We start from the raw sequence: 16,764 nt of genomic DNA, 5'->3' as shown, positions 1-16,764 counted from the left end.
CATACATGTCTTGGTGTGAATTTATCCTAATACACATACTTTTATATGCAGTTTTGCCTGCTATATATTTGTACATAATTTTCATAATTTAATGGCTTTTGTATGTTATTTTCTTGAATATATGCATGTTATACACACTTTAGTATCTGCATTTTTGGTAACGCATTATTCAGTTGGAGAACTGTCCTGCAAAATATTAATAACTGCATATGCTGAAAGACAGCTGTGTTTCAGTTCTTCAGTTGTTTTGGGAAGGTTCACCTTTGAATGCAAACTGAAATGAATTTTTCCTCCATCCCTAACTCAGCACCAACACAATTTTTGAAATTCAAAATGTATAATGCACCGAAGCAAAATGTTTTAATTTACTGAACCCACATAATTCACTTTGGCTGTAAAGTTATCGGATGTGCCAAACTGGAAGATGACTGGCAAAAAAATGGAAGTGGGTAAAATGAAAGAAGGCTGAGGTGGAGGAAATCAGGAAGGTCCTGTCTAAGGTATAGCGAGCAAGGGGCTAGGATTCATGGGAATGGGCAGCATATGTTCCTGGTTACAGTGGTACCTCAGGTTACATACGCTTCAGGTTACAGACTCCGTTAACCCGGAAATAGTGCTTCAGGTTAAGAACTTTGCTTCAGGATGAGAATAGAAATCGTGCTCCGGCGGTGCGGCGGCAGCAGGAGGCCCCATTAGCTAAAGTGGTGCTTCAGGTTAAGAACAATTTCAGGTTAAGAACGGACCTCTGGAAAGAATTAAGTACTTAACCCAAGGTACCACTGTAATTTCATTCAATAACACAATCATGTGTCCTAAAAGGGCCTTTTCAGCAGACATTTTTATTAAATGGAGGAAGCCACAATGGATCCCACGAAAACATATCATGCTAAAAGATAGCAAAAAGAAAAACAGCTCTGAGCATGCAGAGTAATTTAGAAGAGCAAAGGGGTGCTCCATACCTTTCCTCTGAAGGCAGGCTGTCCAGTGAGGTTGTCAGACTGCTGCTCTTCGACCCTCTGTGGCTTTTGGCAGAAGGAGCTTGAGAAGACTGGTCTTCTAATCCCTGCATAGAGAAATGCATAGGCCAGAAGTAGTTAAGCTTTCTTGAGTCAAAGGCCACATTGGCCTTTGGTCAACCCTCCAAGCACTACATGCCAGCGGTCGGTGTGGCCCCAGTGGTTGTCTCTGATCCCGCTCTCTTATTCAAACACACAGGCACACACACACCCTCCAGAGAGCCAGTGTGGTGTAGTGGTTAAGAGCGGTAGTCTTGTAATCTGGGGAACCGGGTTCGCGTCTCCGCTCCTCCACATGCAGCTGCTGGGTGACCTTGGGCTAGTCACACTTCTCTGAAGTCTCTCAGCCTCACTCACCTCACAGAGTGTTTGTTGTGGAGGAAGAAGGGAAAGGAGAATTTTAGCCGCTTTGAGACTTCTTCAGGTAATGATAAAGCGGGATATCAAATCCAAACTCTTCTTCTTCTCCATAGAAAGGAGCTGGATTGGGAGGGTTATAGCCCCCTCTGCACTCGATCAAAGTGATGACTTGGGAAGGAGCAATCCACCCCACACTGTGCCTGCTTTAAATATGCTTTCGTTTCACTATGGCTGCCATCAAAATCAGGGGCGCTTGAGAAGTTGTGTGACCCCTGATATAGGCATTTTAACAAAGAGTGAAATTACACATAGACAAGTTGCAGTAACTTTTCCTGTAACATTTGAAGAGGAGATGTATGGGCACAAGCATATGCTTAAGATCAGAAGAAAATCTTTTCTGGATCATGCCAATGGCCTATTTATTCTAGCATCGTGTTTTCCCACAGCGGTCAATTGGATGCCTGTGGGAAGCCTGCAAGCAGGATGTGAGTGCACAGGGGTGGCCTGAGACATTTCAGCACTGGAGACAAAACACCCCCTGCCACCCCACAGTGGAAGGGGGCTTGAGGTTCAGTGAAGGCCTCGTCAAGCCTTGCCAGCCCAGGGGAGCTTCAGAAAGCACTTCTCTTGAAGGAGAATCAGTTTCCAAAGCTTCCTTCCCGCCCAGTAGCAAATCTGGATGGTGGAATGCCTCCCCTCTTGCCAACTTGGTGATTCTGCAGAGCTTTGCTTCTGGTCCTAACAAGTCTGAGAGATTTTATATGTCTTGCTCTGAACATGATTGAGCTTGGATCCAGCCCTTAATTTTTATTTACCAAAGAATGAAATATATTTGATCTTCTGATTCCATTTTCAGTGCAAATATTTCTTATGAAAAGATTTTATTAAAGCTTTTTTATAATACAGTAAGAAAAATAATAATAATCTAAATAAAAACAAAAACAGAGAGAAAGAGGAAATAAAACACCAAATCTTTTCAGCACATTCTGTGCCCCTCTATACTCACTTTCTGCTTAATTGCAGCCATGACATCACGCAAGTCATGTGATGGTAGACACTGCTTCAAATACCCATCAAATTTTGAATGGGACATAAGGATGTTCAGCATCTTCCGGCCATAAAATCTAGCACAGGGAGGGAAAAGTTAATTAAGAACATTTGATGGCAAAATTTTGACTGTTTCAGAAAGTGCCATTTAAGTGTCATTTATTTGGTTCAGGGTGGTCCAACCTCTCAGGCCAAGTAGGCTGTGATAGTACTTTGACACAGAACCCGTGAGCCACGCACTGAATTAAAATTCCATATTGTAAATCAAAGCGTTCACAATATAGTTAATATTATTTAACACATACAATTAATATAATTAAATACAGAATTAATGAGTAAAATATAATTGTCTTCAAAAGACAAATCACAAAATAATTCGGAAAAATAGAACCACCACAAATTCTGAAGGAAGTATACCATAATTCAAGACATCAAGAACGCTTTTCATTGCCAGCACTCATTCATAATAAAAATGAATGTATATACCAATGTGCTCTAGCGATGAGAGTATTGGACTAGATCAGACCTGGGAGATCAGGGTTCAGATTCTTTTTGCAAACCTCTTTGGAGTAGCTGTTGTTGTTGGTTTTGTTTTTGTTTTTACAATGGAGTGGCATATGAATTTCATGAAATGAATGAATAAATGAATAAATAAACAAACCACTCCCGCCATACCTGGCCATTGGCCTTGCTAGCTGGGGCTGAATGGAATGGAAGGCCAAAACATTTGGAGGGCACTAGGTTGGGAAAGGCTGGTCCATCTCAGCTTGCAATGAAATGCATTCAAAGACTCTCAGCTGTTTGCCTGGCAGTTTACCTTGTGTCTTGATTGCAGTCTTGAGCAAGCTTAACCAGCGTCTGCACCAGAAGCTCTGTACTCTCCCGGTTGCCCGAGAGCAGTTTCTCTGCCCCAATCTGCTCCACGATGATCAGCAAGTGTTCAGCCGCAGATTTCCGGATGAGGGGGTTACGGTGGCTGCAAACACAGTGGTCCTAAGAATGAGACCTCTTCTTTTCTTATACTGCAAAGCTACCCCAGCTTGCCTCAGCCAAAATATCCCAACCCAGCTAGTTCTGACCCTAACTGGCAAACTGGCTTGCAGGGGTGTGAAACCTGATTGTGAAATTTGGCTTAACTTCATGTGGGCGGAAAAGGAGGGTGGGAGCAGGAAAATGGAAAGGGGGCAGCTGAAACAGACGGAGTGGTTGAAGGAGGGGAAGCAGCCCTCTGTAAGCCAACAGTTCAGATCTCTGGCAAGGGTGTTTTGCCTCAGCTCTGGCAAACCATAAGCTAGGAAGACTATGGAGAGGAGGAGGGGGAGCGCATAGAGTGACCACACCCATTTTGGACTCCAGCCCCACCCATCATTGTCATGCATCCCTTGAAAGTTTACCCCCCAGGGATGTGACCCTGGTGCCTTATTATCCAGCGTGATTGCAGCCCTACTCTACTTCAAGAGAACAAATCATGGGTAAGAAGAAGAGGTGTGAGGGCCCAGAAAAAAAATCTAGGGAAATTGGTCCAGATATAACTGAGGAAGTACAAGCATGCAGAGGAAAATGCCCTTCACGTACTTCACTCCATTGGCCATGAGGGCAGCCATCGCTCGTGAGGGAGTCACATTCTGCGCCATGATGCCCAAGCATTGATCAGCTGCTTTCTGGATGAATTCACTAGAATCGCCTGCCTTCTGGAGAAGGACCCGAGAAATCTCTTCAACCTCTTGGTCCATATGCTTCTTCATGGCCTTGAAGAGGTCAGCTAAGGTCCCGATAGCAAACCGAGATACTTTCGACCGGAGGTTGCTAACCTGGCAATGGAAACGTTACAAGCTGAAACGTTTGCGCATTCATGTGATCCTGTTTGCTGCTGCAAATGCTGACACACCAACCAAAGGCAAGACAATTTATTTGTAATTGTCCACAAAATGCCACACTTCTTATCAAAGTGTGGATAATAAACCAGGATGTGCCAATCAAGTTGAGTCACTCGCAGTGTACATCTGCATTGCCTTCCTATCATGAATAGGAGAAACATGGAGTTGTTTCAGGTTTGATAATGGCTCCATCTGAATGGGCACCACGACCTGCAGATCTAACTTAAGGAAGGAGAGTACTAAATCAGGAGCACCTAACCATCATTTAAAACATATGCATGCATAAATGCTTAATATAAATAAAATAAATAATAAAGTCAGGCTTGCTCACTGGTTTGAGCAACTAACGAACTTTTTGCTGCTGTGCTCCACATGAGAGGGGGGGGGAATCATTATTTGTACCCCACTGATCTGACTGGGTTGCCCCAGCCACTCTGGGCAGCTTTCCTCACTTTTACACACACAATACTTAACAGGAGCTGAATGTCCTGACAGATGGGGGTGAGCGGCCAATGCCTGAAAAGAGCTGTAAATACTTATCAGTCCTAATTTCATATATTACTTTTTTAAACTATGAACCGGAAAAAGGGGGGATTTCTGGAAGGGAAGTAACCCATCCATTTTTCTTTCTATGTATAAACAGACACCCTGCCGTTAACACTTTGCTTGTGTTTTGCAAAGTGGGAGGGTTTGAATCCCACAGAACTGAATCCCACATTCAGATAATTAAAGTTTGAAGATGCTCCAACCTTCCCATTAACAGGGAATCAAGTCTACATCCATGATAATTTCAGAGAGAAGCCAGAGACCACAAATTACACAAATGGCCAGCCATTATTTGCTGCAGATGACAGAAGGCTTAATGGCCTTGCCAACTTTGCTATGTTAACAGCCCAGTCGACTGATCAAACAATGAGCAAGTGTAGAAATGGCCCCTGTGGCTTCTTTTACCTCCTGCTTTTTATTAGAAGGGTTTAAAATGAGAACAATAAAAACCTCTCCATTAAGCGATCAAATAAACAGCAAAGCTGTTAAGAGCGGCCGTTGGGTAAATAAGCTCCCTAGAATCTAAGAATTGGCTGCATCACAGAGTCCAGCACATAACGAATTTGAGTTTGGGGAAATGTAGGTAGCTCAGATCAGCTTTTGTTCTCCCTTTTTCTGGGTGGAAATAGAGGAAGCATTTCAGACAAAGAGATGCAGTTGATAGAAGAGACAGAATCAACATGGTTGGACTTGCAGGTTCTTCTGTGAGACGGTTTCAACAACTAAGTACAAAATGCATGTACATCAGGTCAGATACGAAAGCTACATATATGACTAAACTGTATCTTTCAACCCACCTCCGATATACATCAGAAAGGCCCTAGTCCTTTCCTAATCACTGCTTTAAGTGAAGTATACACATTTGGGTCCTCAGTAACTGACATGCTTCATGGGTATTTGAGTACAAGAACCCAAGTACATTTCTCTTTCTTCTTCATTCCTTTATTTTAGACAGATATTTGCCACTTACATTTTTACATAAAATATATTTATTATATAAAACCATGGCAGAATCTAAGATGAAGAGGCCACAGCTCAGGAATGAGGAAACTTTTTCAGCCCAAGGCTGCATTCCCTTCTGAAAAACTTTCCAAGGGCCTCATGACAGTAGTGTGAGGGGCCAGAGGCAAAAGTACTTGAAGCAATGGATGTAAAATTTACCTTTGCACATTTACCTTTCCTACCTTAGTAGGATAGTTTCTGCGTACACATCTCTATATTCTCCATGGAGACACACAAGAGGCATTATCAGTGCATTGCTCATGTATGCAAGTTTCTCAGAAGGTCCACATGATGCCTGTCCTCTTCAAAAGGCCACCCCATATATTTCCTCCATTTACCATATTTTTCGCTCTATAAGACACACTTTTCCTCTCCTAAAAAGTAAGGGGAAATGTGTGTGCGTCTTATGGAGCGAATGCAGGCTGCACAGCTATCACTGAAACCAGGAGAGCAAAAGGGATCGATGCGCACCGATCCCTCTTGCTCTCCTGACTTCAGTGATAGCCACGCAAAGCCTCTTGAGCGCAGTCGGAGCGCTCCTGCCTCTTTGCTCAAGAGGCTTTGCATTGCTTTCTTGTTTCTTGTTTTCCTCCTCTAAAAACTAGGTGCGTCTTATGGTCGGGTGCGTCTTATGGAGCAAAAAATATGGTAATTCAGATTTGATGTTTCGGCGGTTTTGCTTTTTTGTTTTTACTTATTGGATTTTCCATTGAAACAGTAAATCCGGATTGTATGGGGAAATAATATGGGACAGTGTTTTGATAAGGATGACGTTTTCTGGACAAAACTTGCATGCCTCAGCAGCACTGAACAGATAATAGAAAGCCATGGGGAAGCACCCCTACAGAAGTATGGTGCAGGTTGGACACACAAAAAAGCCTCTGAAGATTGCTAACTAGAGGTTGGGTTATCTGGCTTTCAATCTAGACATCCAGAGAAACTTAGTAATTTTTTTAAAGTGACCTTCTATGTCACGATAGCTATTAAGCATCCAAGGATGGCTTCTAAAGTAACTCAGTGGGCCAGGCTCCCAGTGGACAGGAAAGTGGGACCTCAGCTTTTCCATGGATACTAACTCAACTTTTATTCTTTCACTCCATTGCCATTCTCCTTGCTAAAATAGAGTAAAAAGTCACTGAAAGCTTAAGTTTCAGAAGCAGACAGCTTTGTGGAAAGTGAGTAAATGCATGCAAATTTAATTAATTTGCATGGATTTATTTTGTGCTGAATTCCCCCCTCCCCCATGCAGCTTATTAATTGCTTATTTTTCCAGGAGAGATAAAGAGCATATTGGGCAGCAATAGGTATAGACAGGTATAAAAGCTGCTCAGAGACCCATTGGCTAAATAAAAACAGATTGGAAAGTGTCAGGTAAGCCACAAGAGAAGATAGATTGGACATATGTTAAATGCACATTTCCCACCTCCTTTGTGGCTGCCAAGGAAACATCATGAAGTCTACACTGGAGAACTTCTGAATGGCAGGTAGCCAAGCATCGGATGCTGAAGAGTCCTTTCTCCTTCAGATGCCTGAGAGGCAATTATCAGAAAGATGGAGGGAGAGAAGAGAAGGGAAATTATTGGTCTCGCCTGGCATTTTGCAGAAACAGGATTTCTCACTGCAGTAAAAGAGTCTGAAAATGAGACGTGTCACAGAAGCCACACATTGGGAATACAGAAAAGCAAAGATGCTGAATTTTAACAGAAGCTCTTATACACTATGGTTTTAAAACTACTATTGGGGGGAAATACATTCCACTGTGTGCTAGACAGAATCTCCTATGAATTAAGCTGAATATAAGAGTGTGATTGATTTACTAGTTCCACATGATAGGCTCCATCCTTGGAAAGGGCTGTAACCTGCGTGGCAAGTTTTTCTCTTGCGAGGCTCAAGAGGTGAAGCTTGTGGAGTCCCCCCCCCCCTTTTTTTCTTTTTCTTTTTTTTTGAGGCCAATAATCCCTCACAACTCTGCCTTTCTGAATTAACAGCACCATCTGCAGGTGATCTGGCGACAAAAATGAGCACAGGTGACAAATTCCAGAGCAACAGCTGCCAGAAAGGTAGACGTGTTTGTACTCTTAGCAACAAGAAACAATATCATGGCACCTTAAAGACTAACAGATGGATTATAGCATAAGCTTTGTGGACGACGGCTCACATCATGAGACGTGTGAATTGTTGTCGCTGGTTGGCAGATATATCCAATGAAAAAGAAAAAAATCATGTTAACTGTGAGGTTCAGCGGCAACAAAGACTGAATCTTCCACATCTTTTTGAAAGCACAGCTTTTATATTTTCATAGAAAACTAATGGTGTATGTTAGGAAAGGCTTTTTATAAAGTTGTATATTTAAAAAAGTAGGATTATCAATGGGAATAACACACTTCAAATTAAATGTGGTAACATTGTGCAACTCGCTGGCATTATTACAATGTTTGGGGGTGTTAAGCAGGGTCATGGCCAACGCTACTATTAGACAAAGTGGGGAAGCCACCTGAGGTAACTGATTTGGGGTGTCATAAAATGGCAGCTAATTGTTATTTAATTATTATTAGATACTTACTGCCTGCAAGTAAGGAGAGGTGCTTTGGGGAGTTTCTTCCTCAGGTGCCAATATAACTTGCCTGCCCTTGTGCTTAATGTGTATGAGGTGGGAATACTAGTGCTACTCTGCCTCAGGCAGCAACATCTCTTGGACCTGCCTTGGGCAAGATTGTATTCTTGCCCCCTTGGTGTTTATTTTGTATCTAAATGAACTTGACAATGCCCTTAACGCCACTCTCCAAAACTTGACAGCAGAGGCAATTGAGTCTTACTTTATTGGCTAATGATGTGGTCTTATTATCGTATTCCAGAGTCAAGTCTTAAAAGGCTTTTTGGTCATGTTTTCTAAGTCCTGTACTCTAAATTGTACTGTACAGATAAATCAGGGGAAATTACAGTTAGCTGTCTCTGAAAAAGGTTTATTCAGTGGAAGTGGCTGCTTGGCAGCCAAATTCTAATCAAGAGCTAAACGCTGGCATTGCTCTTGTCTCACACATAGATTTCATGCTGTCGAGAAAGCCACTCAAAGCAGGACAACTCCACAGGGGTGTCAGCTATAAGAAGCTCATGGGACAGTATTTGACTGAACAGTTCCACAACTGCAAGGACTTTCAGCTGCCCGGTGGAGTTTCCCTGCCCTCTCCTCTCCCCATATGTCCCATGTGATACCCGTAGATCAGCTCCCAAGGATTGGGGAAGACCCTGGAACAGGATTAGGGGCAGCACAAGGAGGACAGAGAAATTCCAGCTACACCTCGTTTCCCTAGCAGAATTTTTTAGCTGGACACCGTCCATGGAGTTGAATTTAGGGTGTGGGGCTTAATGGGACTGGGTGAAAAAATAGGAAGGGAGGCCCAAGTTGGGCTGCCTTGACATTGCCCACAACCTTTTGAAACAAGCTCACCGTTTTCCCAAACTGGGCTTGTGAAAGTCCACCATCAATTTGGTATCCTCTGTGGGTTTGTGGGAGGAAAGGAATGAGACAAAAACAGATGGAGTGTGTGCTGTCTGGAAACCAGAGGAAGTGAATTTGAATCTCACTTTATACTGTAGCTTTCATGCAGCCACAAGGCCACTCGCCTAACTTTATGGCATGAGGCACAGGGGGAAGGTACAGTTTTCTCTTTCCTTACCAATCGTTGCTATTGAGCCACTTCAGAGCATCGACCAGCCCCTGCTCTGGGTAAGACAAGGGTCTTATTTCTAAGGCATCTCTATTTACGAGGTCCTCTTCCCATTCCGGAGAACCCTGGAGGTTTGCTGGCAGGGAGTTAGCTGTAAGTATGAAGCAACAACAGCCAGGCATATAAATGCAATTAACACTGGCAGTCAGGAAATTACAATTAACGCTACAAATAAGTTGTTGTTATAAGGAGTCATATTTCATTTTACTGTTCCCATGGAGTTGTAGATGCATATCTGAATTGCATTCCATTGAAAGGGCTGCAGTGAGAATAGACTGTTTTCACCGAAGTGTGTATTGGGCTGAATATCCCATTTACTCCGAGTCCCATGAGTGGCTTCTCTGGTGGGGGCAGAGGTGCACCAGGCAGTGGAAGCCCACTCTGCACCATCCCACCTTTGCACTATGTCCTATTGGTGACATCTGGCTGATCTGCAACATTGAAGAGGCATCTCACATTTGGACTCGTTGTTGGCCTAACAATTATACCACACAATACCATATCTTTTTTTAGAGCAGTATAACTTTCCAGGAGGACCCGCTGAAGTGCAGACATGGCATTAATATCAAATCATCCTGGCAGCCTGCTTTGACTGCAAAATCTAAACCATTTCATGAGACAAGGTGATACAGCGGCAGGCCGAAGCAAAACAATAATAATCACTATAAAGCTTTCTATGGACAGAGGAGAATGCTGAGTCATATGCTATTTGCACAGGGACCTTGAAAGGGCAGGAGAAGCAGGGAGAACTCCAGAGGTAAATAAATAGAGGGTAGTTATCTCTTTAGTACCAGATGACTCAGTAGAAGATGGGAAAAATGGAAGAGACGGGGAGCAGTCCACTGTTCAAAGGCAAATTTTGCATTCACTTTGGCCCTGCCGAAGACTCGCTTGTGGCCCTTGGAAGGTAGCCCAGAAGCAAATGTGGCCCTCGTGCTGAAAGAATTTCTCTGGCCATGCCTTATACGCTCCCAAAAGGAAATGGCCACAAACAATGAGGGGGTGCAAATAGAGAAGCGGCTGCAATTAACCTCTTGGCTTTTTGTAGTAGTGTAATAGATAGGGAGTTCCTAAGGCAACCTATCGGTTTTCCACATTTGCAACATGAACCAATGCATGTTGGTTCAGCAACAAGGAATGTTTTATAATTTTGCACCTCATTTTATTGTCCACGGTTGGAATTTTACACACCAAGTTCTTCTGAGCTACCCAAGAAGTTTCAAGGCACAATCCTCCACAAGCAGGCCGGTCCTGTATTTGTTGCTTGTGATTTCTTTATTCTGTTTTATGTAATATTGGAAAAAACTCAATACAACTTTCATTTAAAAAAAAAATTCAAGAAAAGATGATCTGAAAAACACCAGTGAGCGGAAAAAGTGATATTGCCAGCTTGGCTGAGATTATAATACTTGAAGCAAGAAGTTTCTTTTCCCATTTATTTTTCCAGTATGTATTGTGGTTATGGGGGAGCCCTTGCTTGTGCCTGATACTTCTATCCAGTGCTGTTGACAACCATAAAAGCTGCATTTGTTGCTAGCCTCTTTTGTGCCTCACCTGAAGCATGCCTGAGGAAGCTACTGTCGTGGTTGATGACAGGGATGCTGGGCAGAGAGGGCCTGTTCACCCGTTTCTTCAGGGACGTCCCAACAGGAGCTCTGCAGGGATTGCTCAGACTGAGGCCAACAGGGGTGGTTCCGTTGCTTTTAAGTGGCCCGGAACCTGCAGAAAGTAATTCAGGGAAGTCAGCAGAGAGTGAAGGGAACTAGAAGCTGAAAAAACATAGGGCCAGTTCCAGGTTTGAGAGGCACCTAGGCAAAATGTGTACTCAGGTGGGTCCCGTTCTCTGTTGGTGGGCCCCTGGTGGGCTTACCTGGTAGCAATATGAACAGCAGCATGACTCCAAGCAAATCCTGAGATGCTGGAGCCCACTCTTTAAACTTCATTCCCCTGAAAGCCTGGACAGGGGAGGCTACAATTGGTTTCCACCAGCAAGTAAGTACTTTTTTAGTCTTTCAGGCGTTTGGAGTTAACTATCATAATCTGAGGCCCTTCTTTGTGTGCCTCCCCTACAAGAGGTTGCATAGCCTCCTGCTGTTGCTCTGTTTTTTGTTAACTGAGTGTTTTTAACGTTTGTATATATTGTATATTGTATAGTATTTTTATGTATTTCTGTAAACCACAACACGTCACTTGATGGGGATTATGTTTCTTCTAAGAAGGAGGGCACTCCACAAGTTTGGAACAGAAATAATAATTTCAATGCATTGCTTGAAACCGCCTTGGAATCATATTGACATGGTGAAGTGTGCTCTGCAAATTTGGAGAAATAATAATAGTAATAGTAATTGCATTTATGGCCCACCTTTTTCTCCAAGGAGCTCAAGTACTAATAGAAGTAGTAGCAGTAATAGTACAAGGACCCCTGGACTGCTAAGTCCAGTCAAAGGTGACTATGGGGTTGGGGCACTTATCTCGCTTTCAGGCTGAGGGAGCCTGTATTTGTCCACAGACAACTTTCCAGGTCATGTGGCCAGCATGACTAAACCGCTTCTGGCTCAATGGAACACCGGGACAGAAGCCAGAGTGCACAGAAAAGCCGTTTACCTTCCCGCCACAGTAGTACCTATTTATCAACTTGCACAGGCATGCTTTCAAACTGCTAGGTTGGCAGGAGCTGGGACACCCTGTTGCGGGGATTCGAACCACCAACCTTCTGATCAGCAAGCCTAAGAGGCTCAGTGGTTTAGACAACAGCACCACCCGTGTCCCTACAGCTGTAATAGTAGCAATAGTAGGCACTATGGGACTTTGAAGAACGACATGCAAGAAAAGCCCCACCACATACACCCAGCTCTCGGGGGCTGACATCTCCCACCCACAGTAAAGAGCAAGAGCAAGTGACCTTGCACCAGAGCCTTGTTCCGGCAGAGTGCTGACTCTGCCACTTTCTCTGCTGCTGCTGCAGACCTTTGTGGAGTTTATACTGCAGCACAATCACTGCATGTCAGTTGCAATCAGATCACTTAGGGAGCTCTGCCATAAACCTTCCTCCTCCCCCATCTTAAATATGCACTCCTATTGTAACAGCTTGGATATTTCATCTGAAAAGCATCACATCTCAAGGGTGTGGAGGGTGTTTAAATCAGGGAAATTCTTACTGTATGGCTAAGTGCTTCCTGCGCATGAAAATTTCCTCCGGGCTATAGTTTATTTAATAAAATTATAAATTTTGGCGAACAGCATCTGCGTTGCTTGACTGTAATTGCTGCAGGTATACTGAAATATGGGTGCGTTTCATAGCGATGAGAATAGATCTCCATTCAACATGGTCCAGGAACTAGAATATTATTACAGGCTACCTTCTTAGACAGTCTCTCCATTGCTAGGGTAGCTCCCTTTTTAAGTGTACCTTTTGTGAAGTGCAGTGAAATCGTTGATGAAATACACTGTATAAGTGTCAAAGTCACAGATTGTTCAGCATTATAAGTGCATTATTCCAATATTGTTCATGTCTACCAAAGTATACAAGGACACATCTCACCTTTTCCCTAAGAAAAGAGTCATGTTCAATAAAGACAACGGGGTTGTGGGAGCATTTCAGAGTTCACCCGGTGCTGCAGCATTGGCCCAGTTCTCACATAGGAGGTGAGGAGGCAAGTCTGTATGTAGAGTTGCAGGCTGCAGTGGAAGACAGAGGAGGCTCACATGACTGCCACTCTATACACCAGGGATGGAGAAAATAGATGCTCCAGAGGTTCTTAGAGTCAAACGCCCATCAACCCCAGCCATCCCAGTCAGGGGTTCTGGGAGATGTCTTCCAATAACATCTAGACAGCCACACTTCCCTGGGAATAAGCCCCACTGAACTCAGTGGGACTTACTCCTGAGCAGACATGTGAATGCTCCTCCATAACCTCCACTCACAAAGGGGGCCCCTGGGATGTTAGCTTTTCAGGCAGCTGTCATAGACAGGGGAAGGTAGCAACCCTGTAGGTCACCTTTTTCTTCTTCTCCTGACTTACACAGTGTGCATCTGATCTCTGAAAGGCACGTTAAATGAAGGCAAATGAAATTCACGGTGATGCAAAATGCATACGAAATCTGCATAACGAGCTCCTTTTATTTCTCAAGTCGCCACATACCTTCACGAGCAGTTTTCTGTAGATGCTCTTCGAACTTTGTCAGCCTTTCCTTCTCTCTCTCTCTTTCCTTTTCTCTTTCTTTGTGCAAAATCTCTATCTCCTTTAACTGCTTCTGGCGCAGTTTCTCCTGAGCCGACTTTGATATGGTCACGTGGATCTGGACACAACGAAAGCAAAGTAAAAGTAAGGGACACGTGTGTTGTTCTACATTAGGGATGGAAGAGGACTCTATTTTAAACGTATCTATACATGGAATTTGGTGCTTCCAACCTGATCAAGCTTTGACCACAAAGGACCACCTCTTACACTGAGCATTTGCTTATGTCTGAGCCGCTTGCACATTATCTTTTTCTTTTCCTTTTTCTAAAAAGCCTGCATATTTATAAACAAAATTATATTTAAATTTATAAACAAAAATATGTATATATTGTGTATATATAACATGCATAAAAGAGTCAAGCCTCATGCAGGACTGGATTTTTGCTGTATTATGGTATAATACAGTTTCTCGATACGATATATCAGTAGTTGAATTTATCTGTTTATGTGTTGGTTCCCTTAGGAAACCTGGACTGTATACACATATAAACATTCATATAAAATTATATTTATAATAATGTGTATAATATGTGAGCGTTGTTTGTATTATTTAGTGGAGCTAGTAAAAAAACCCTCACTTCTCATCAAGATCAAGGAGCAAGACAGGAGTCAGGAAAAAATATTGCACAGATAAGCTCAACACCAAGAATTTCATAAAATTCCATCCCTACTCTACACACAAGTGAGGAATCTCTTGGCGTAATGTGATTCACAAACCCAAACAGAACTCATCCATTTTCTTGAAACCTTATTTATTAGAAAATAAGATAAATATTTCATCAAAATGGAGGATGTGCTAATTTTCTTGTTTTTTCTTCAGTGTAGCTACTTATATTGAGTATATATGACTTCATAGAATCGTAGAACTGGAAGGGACCACAAGGGTCAGCTAACCCAACCCCCTGCAATGCAGGCATCTTAGCTAAAGCATCCATGACAGATGACCATCCAACCTCTGCTTAAAAACCTCCAAGGAGAGTCCACAACCTCCCGAGGGAGACCATTCCACTGTCAAACAGCTCTAACTGCCAGAAAGTTTTTCCTGGTGTTCAGTTGGAATCTCCTTTCTTGTTATTTGAATCCATTGGTACAGGCCCTACCCTCCAGAGCAGGAGAAAAGAAGTTTGCTCCATCTTCCATGTGACAGCCCTTCAGATATTTGAAGGTGGCTAACATAGTTCCTCTCAGTCTCCTCTTATCCAGGCTAAACATACCCAACACTCTCAACCATTCTTTATAAGGCTTGGTTTCCAGACCCTTGACCATCTTGGTCACCCTCCGCTGCACACATTCGTATTGTCATTAATTGAACCCAGAACCTTCTGCATGCAAATCAAATGTTCTACTGCTGAGCTACAGTTCTTCCCCTTGTAGTTTGCCCCCCAGTCCCAGCTGCATTTAGCAGGGAGGAAACAGCATTGGGAACCTGATTGTAGATTTCCCACAAAACATCTACAGGCAAGTCCCAGTTTAGGTGCCTCTGAATGACTTAGGATTATGCACACACGCACAGCACTGAATCTGGAAGTAGCCCCAAAACATTACGAAAAGGGGTGGAACGGGGCAGCTTCTGCATGCTCTGCCAATGCTTGTGGGGGTCCAAAATGGAACCCCTGCACAAAACAAGGATTGCTTGTAATTTGTTGGGTGCAGCTGAAAGAGAAAGTACAAGTGTAGGCAAATATTAGGCAGAAGACTTGGGGTGGGGTTGGAGACTATTCTATAAGATGAGAAGCAGGAAATTTTCAGAAAAAGTAGGGCATGCGGCCTTATATTATTTATATAATTGATTTCACATATAGTTTCAGGCTGATATTATAAAAAATGCTGAACCAATGCTTTTTCAGTCCAAGAAAGAGAAAAGTTTTAGCAAGCACTATTCTGAACAGATGAGGAAAGAATCTGGCTTGAGCTATGTAAAAAAAGGCAAGCAATTTATATTAGCAGGAATGTAGAAGGGCAGTATTACTTGAGACCAGATCCTCAGAAATCGTTAATGAATTCCTTTATCCCTAAACTTCACTTTGAATGCCCCTTCTGAGGTTTATGTATCATTTTGTCACTGCAGGAAAACATGCAAGAAATTAAAGAAGTTTCCGAGGCTCTTTCTGCAAAATCAGCTAAATGCAATAAAAACACACTTGATTTATTCCAGCTGCATACAATTCGTACATCTTCCTTCAGCGCATTCTTTTGGTTTACTACATTTGTTTCCCACCCTTCCTCCAAAGAACTCAGGGCAATGTGCACAGGGTTCTCACTTTTAATCCTATGATGAATCCCATGAGATAATTTAGATGGAGTTTAGCGCTTCCAGGCAGGTGCTTAATATTGTAAATGGGTCATGGAGATATCACACATGGGTCACTGGCAATAGGAGTTTTCATTTATCAGGCTTGCGGAGCTCTGTTGCATGAGTCTGTGCAGCCCTAAAGATGATTACAGATGAGGGATTCTCACTGGAAAACATCCCCAGGTACCTGACAATTCAAGTCATTGAAGGATGGGTCTGATCCCTACAATGCCAAACCTGCATGCTTAACTGCAGTGGCATCGTTTAAAAAGCAATAATCAAATGTCACTCACAGTCACCCTCGCTACTGCTTGCTAACTTACCATACCTTTCCCTTGGCTTAGTTAAATACACATCACCGCACCAACGTGCCCTCATTAGAGCTAGAAAGGGGATAGAAGGCGCATACCCTTCCATTGCTTTCCTTCCACTCGTCATCTTTCAAAAGGTAAGGACTTGAGAGCTGGCCCCCTTCCTTCGCCAGACCGGGAGAGGAGGCGGTTAATGGCAGTACGGATTCTAGTGGACACCCAGTAACCTTCAAGGATGCAGACAGGCCATTTCTGAAAGAGGGTTCCGGTGCACTGGTTTCTGATGAGCCAATAAAGCATAAGAAATACGTTAGCATGGGCAGCGAGCATGTATGAAATAACA

The 16,764-nt window shown here is 43.1% G+C and overlaps 1 protein-coding gene across 7 annotated transcripts in view; it reads right to left on the bottom strand.

The window, feature by feature from the left end:
- TOGARAM2 (TOG array regulator of axonemal microtubules 2) overlaps nucleotides 1-16,764 on the bottom strand; it is a 76,326-nt gene that overhangs the window by 18,268 nt on the left and 41,294 nt on the right. For all 7 annotated transcript variants that reach the window (XM_083732226.1, XM_083732225.1, XM_083732223.1 and 4 more), the window contains 9 exons: nucleotides 16,520-16,701; nucleotides 13,719-13,875; nucleotides 11,131-11,295; nucleotides 9,526-9,667; nucleotides 7,272-7,377; nucleotides 3,999-4,234; nucleotides 3,241-3,399; nucleotides 2,383-2,500; nucleotides 960-1,063 (listed from right to left, as the gene is read on the bottom strand). In XM_083732226.1, coding sequence (XP_083588352.1) covers nucleotides 960-1,063; nucleotides 2,383-2,500; nucleotides 3,241-3,399; nucleotides 3,999-4,234; nucleotides 7,272-7,377; nucleotides 9,526-9,667; nucleotides 11,131-11,295; nucleotides 13,719-13,875; nucleotides 16,520-16,701 — 1,369 coding nt within the window. The remainder of the gene's footprint in view (nucleotides 1-959; nucleotides 1,064-2,382; nucleotides 2,501-3,240; nucleotides 3,400-3,998; nucleotides 4,235-7,271; nucleotides 7,378-9,525; nucleotides 9,668-11,130; nucleotides 11,296-13,718; nucleotides 13,876-16,519; nucleotides 16,702-16,764) is intronic.

Source organism: Podarcis gaigeae, assembly GCF_964106915.1.
Source record: "Podarcis gaigeae genome assembly, chromosome: 3".
NCBI lineage: Eukaryota > Metazoa > Chordata > Lepidosauria > Squamata > Lacertidae > Podarcis > Podarcis gaigeae.
The sequence above is the reverse complement of the archived record's forward strand: the minus strand, read 5'-3'. Positions and strand labels throughout refer to the sequence as shown.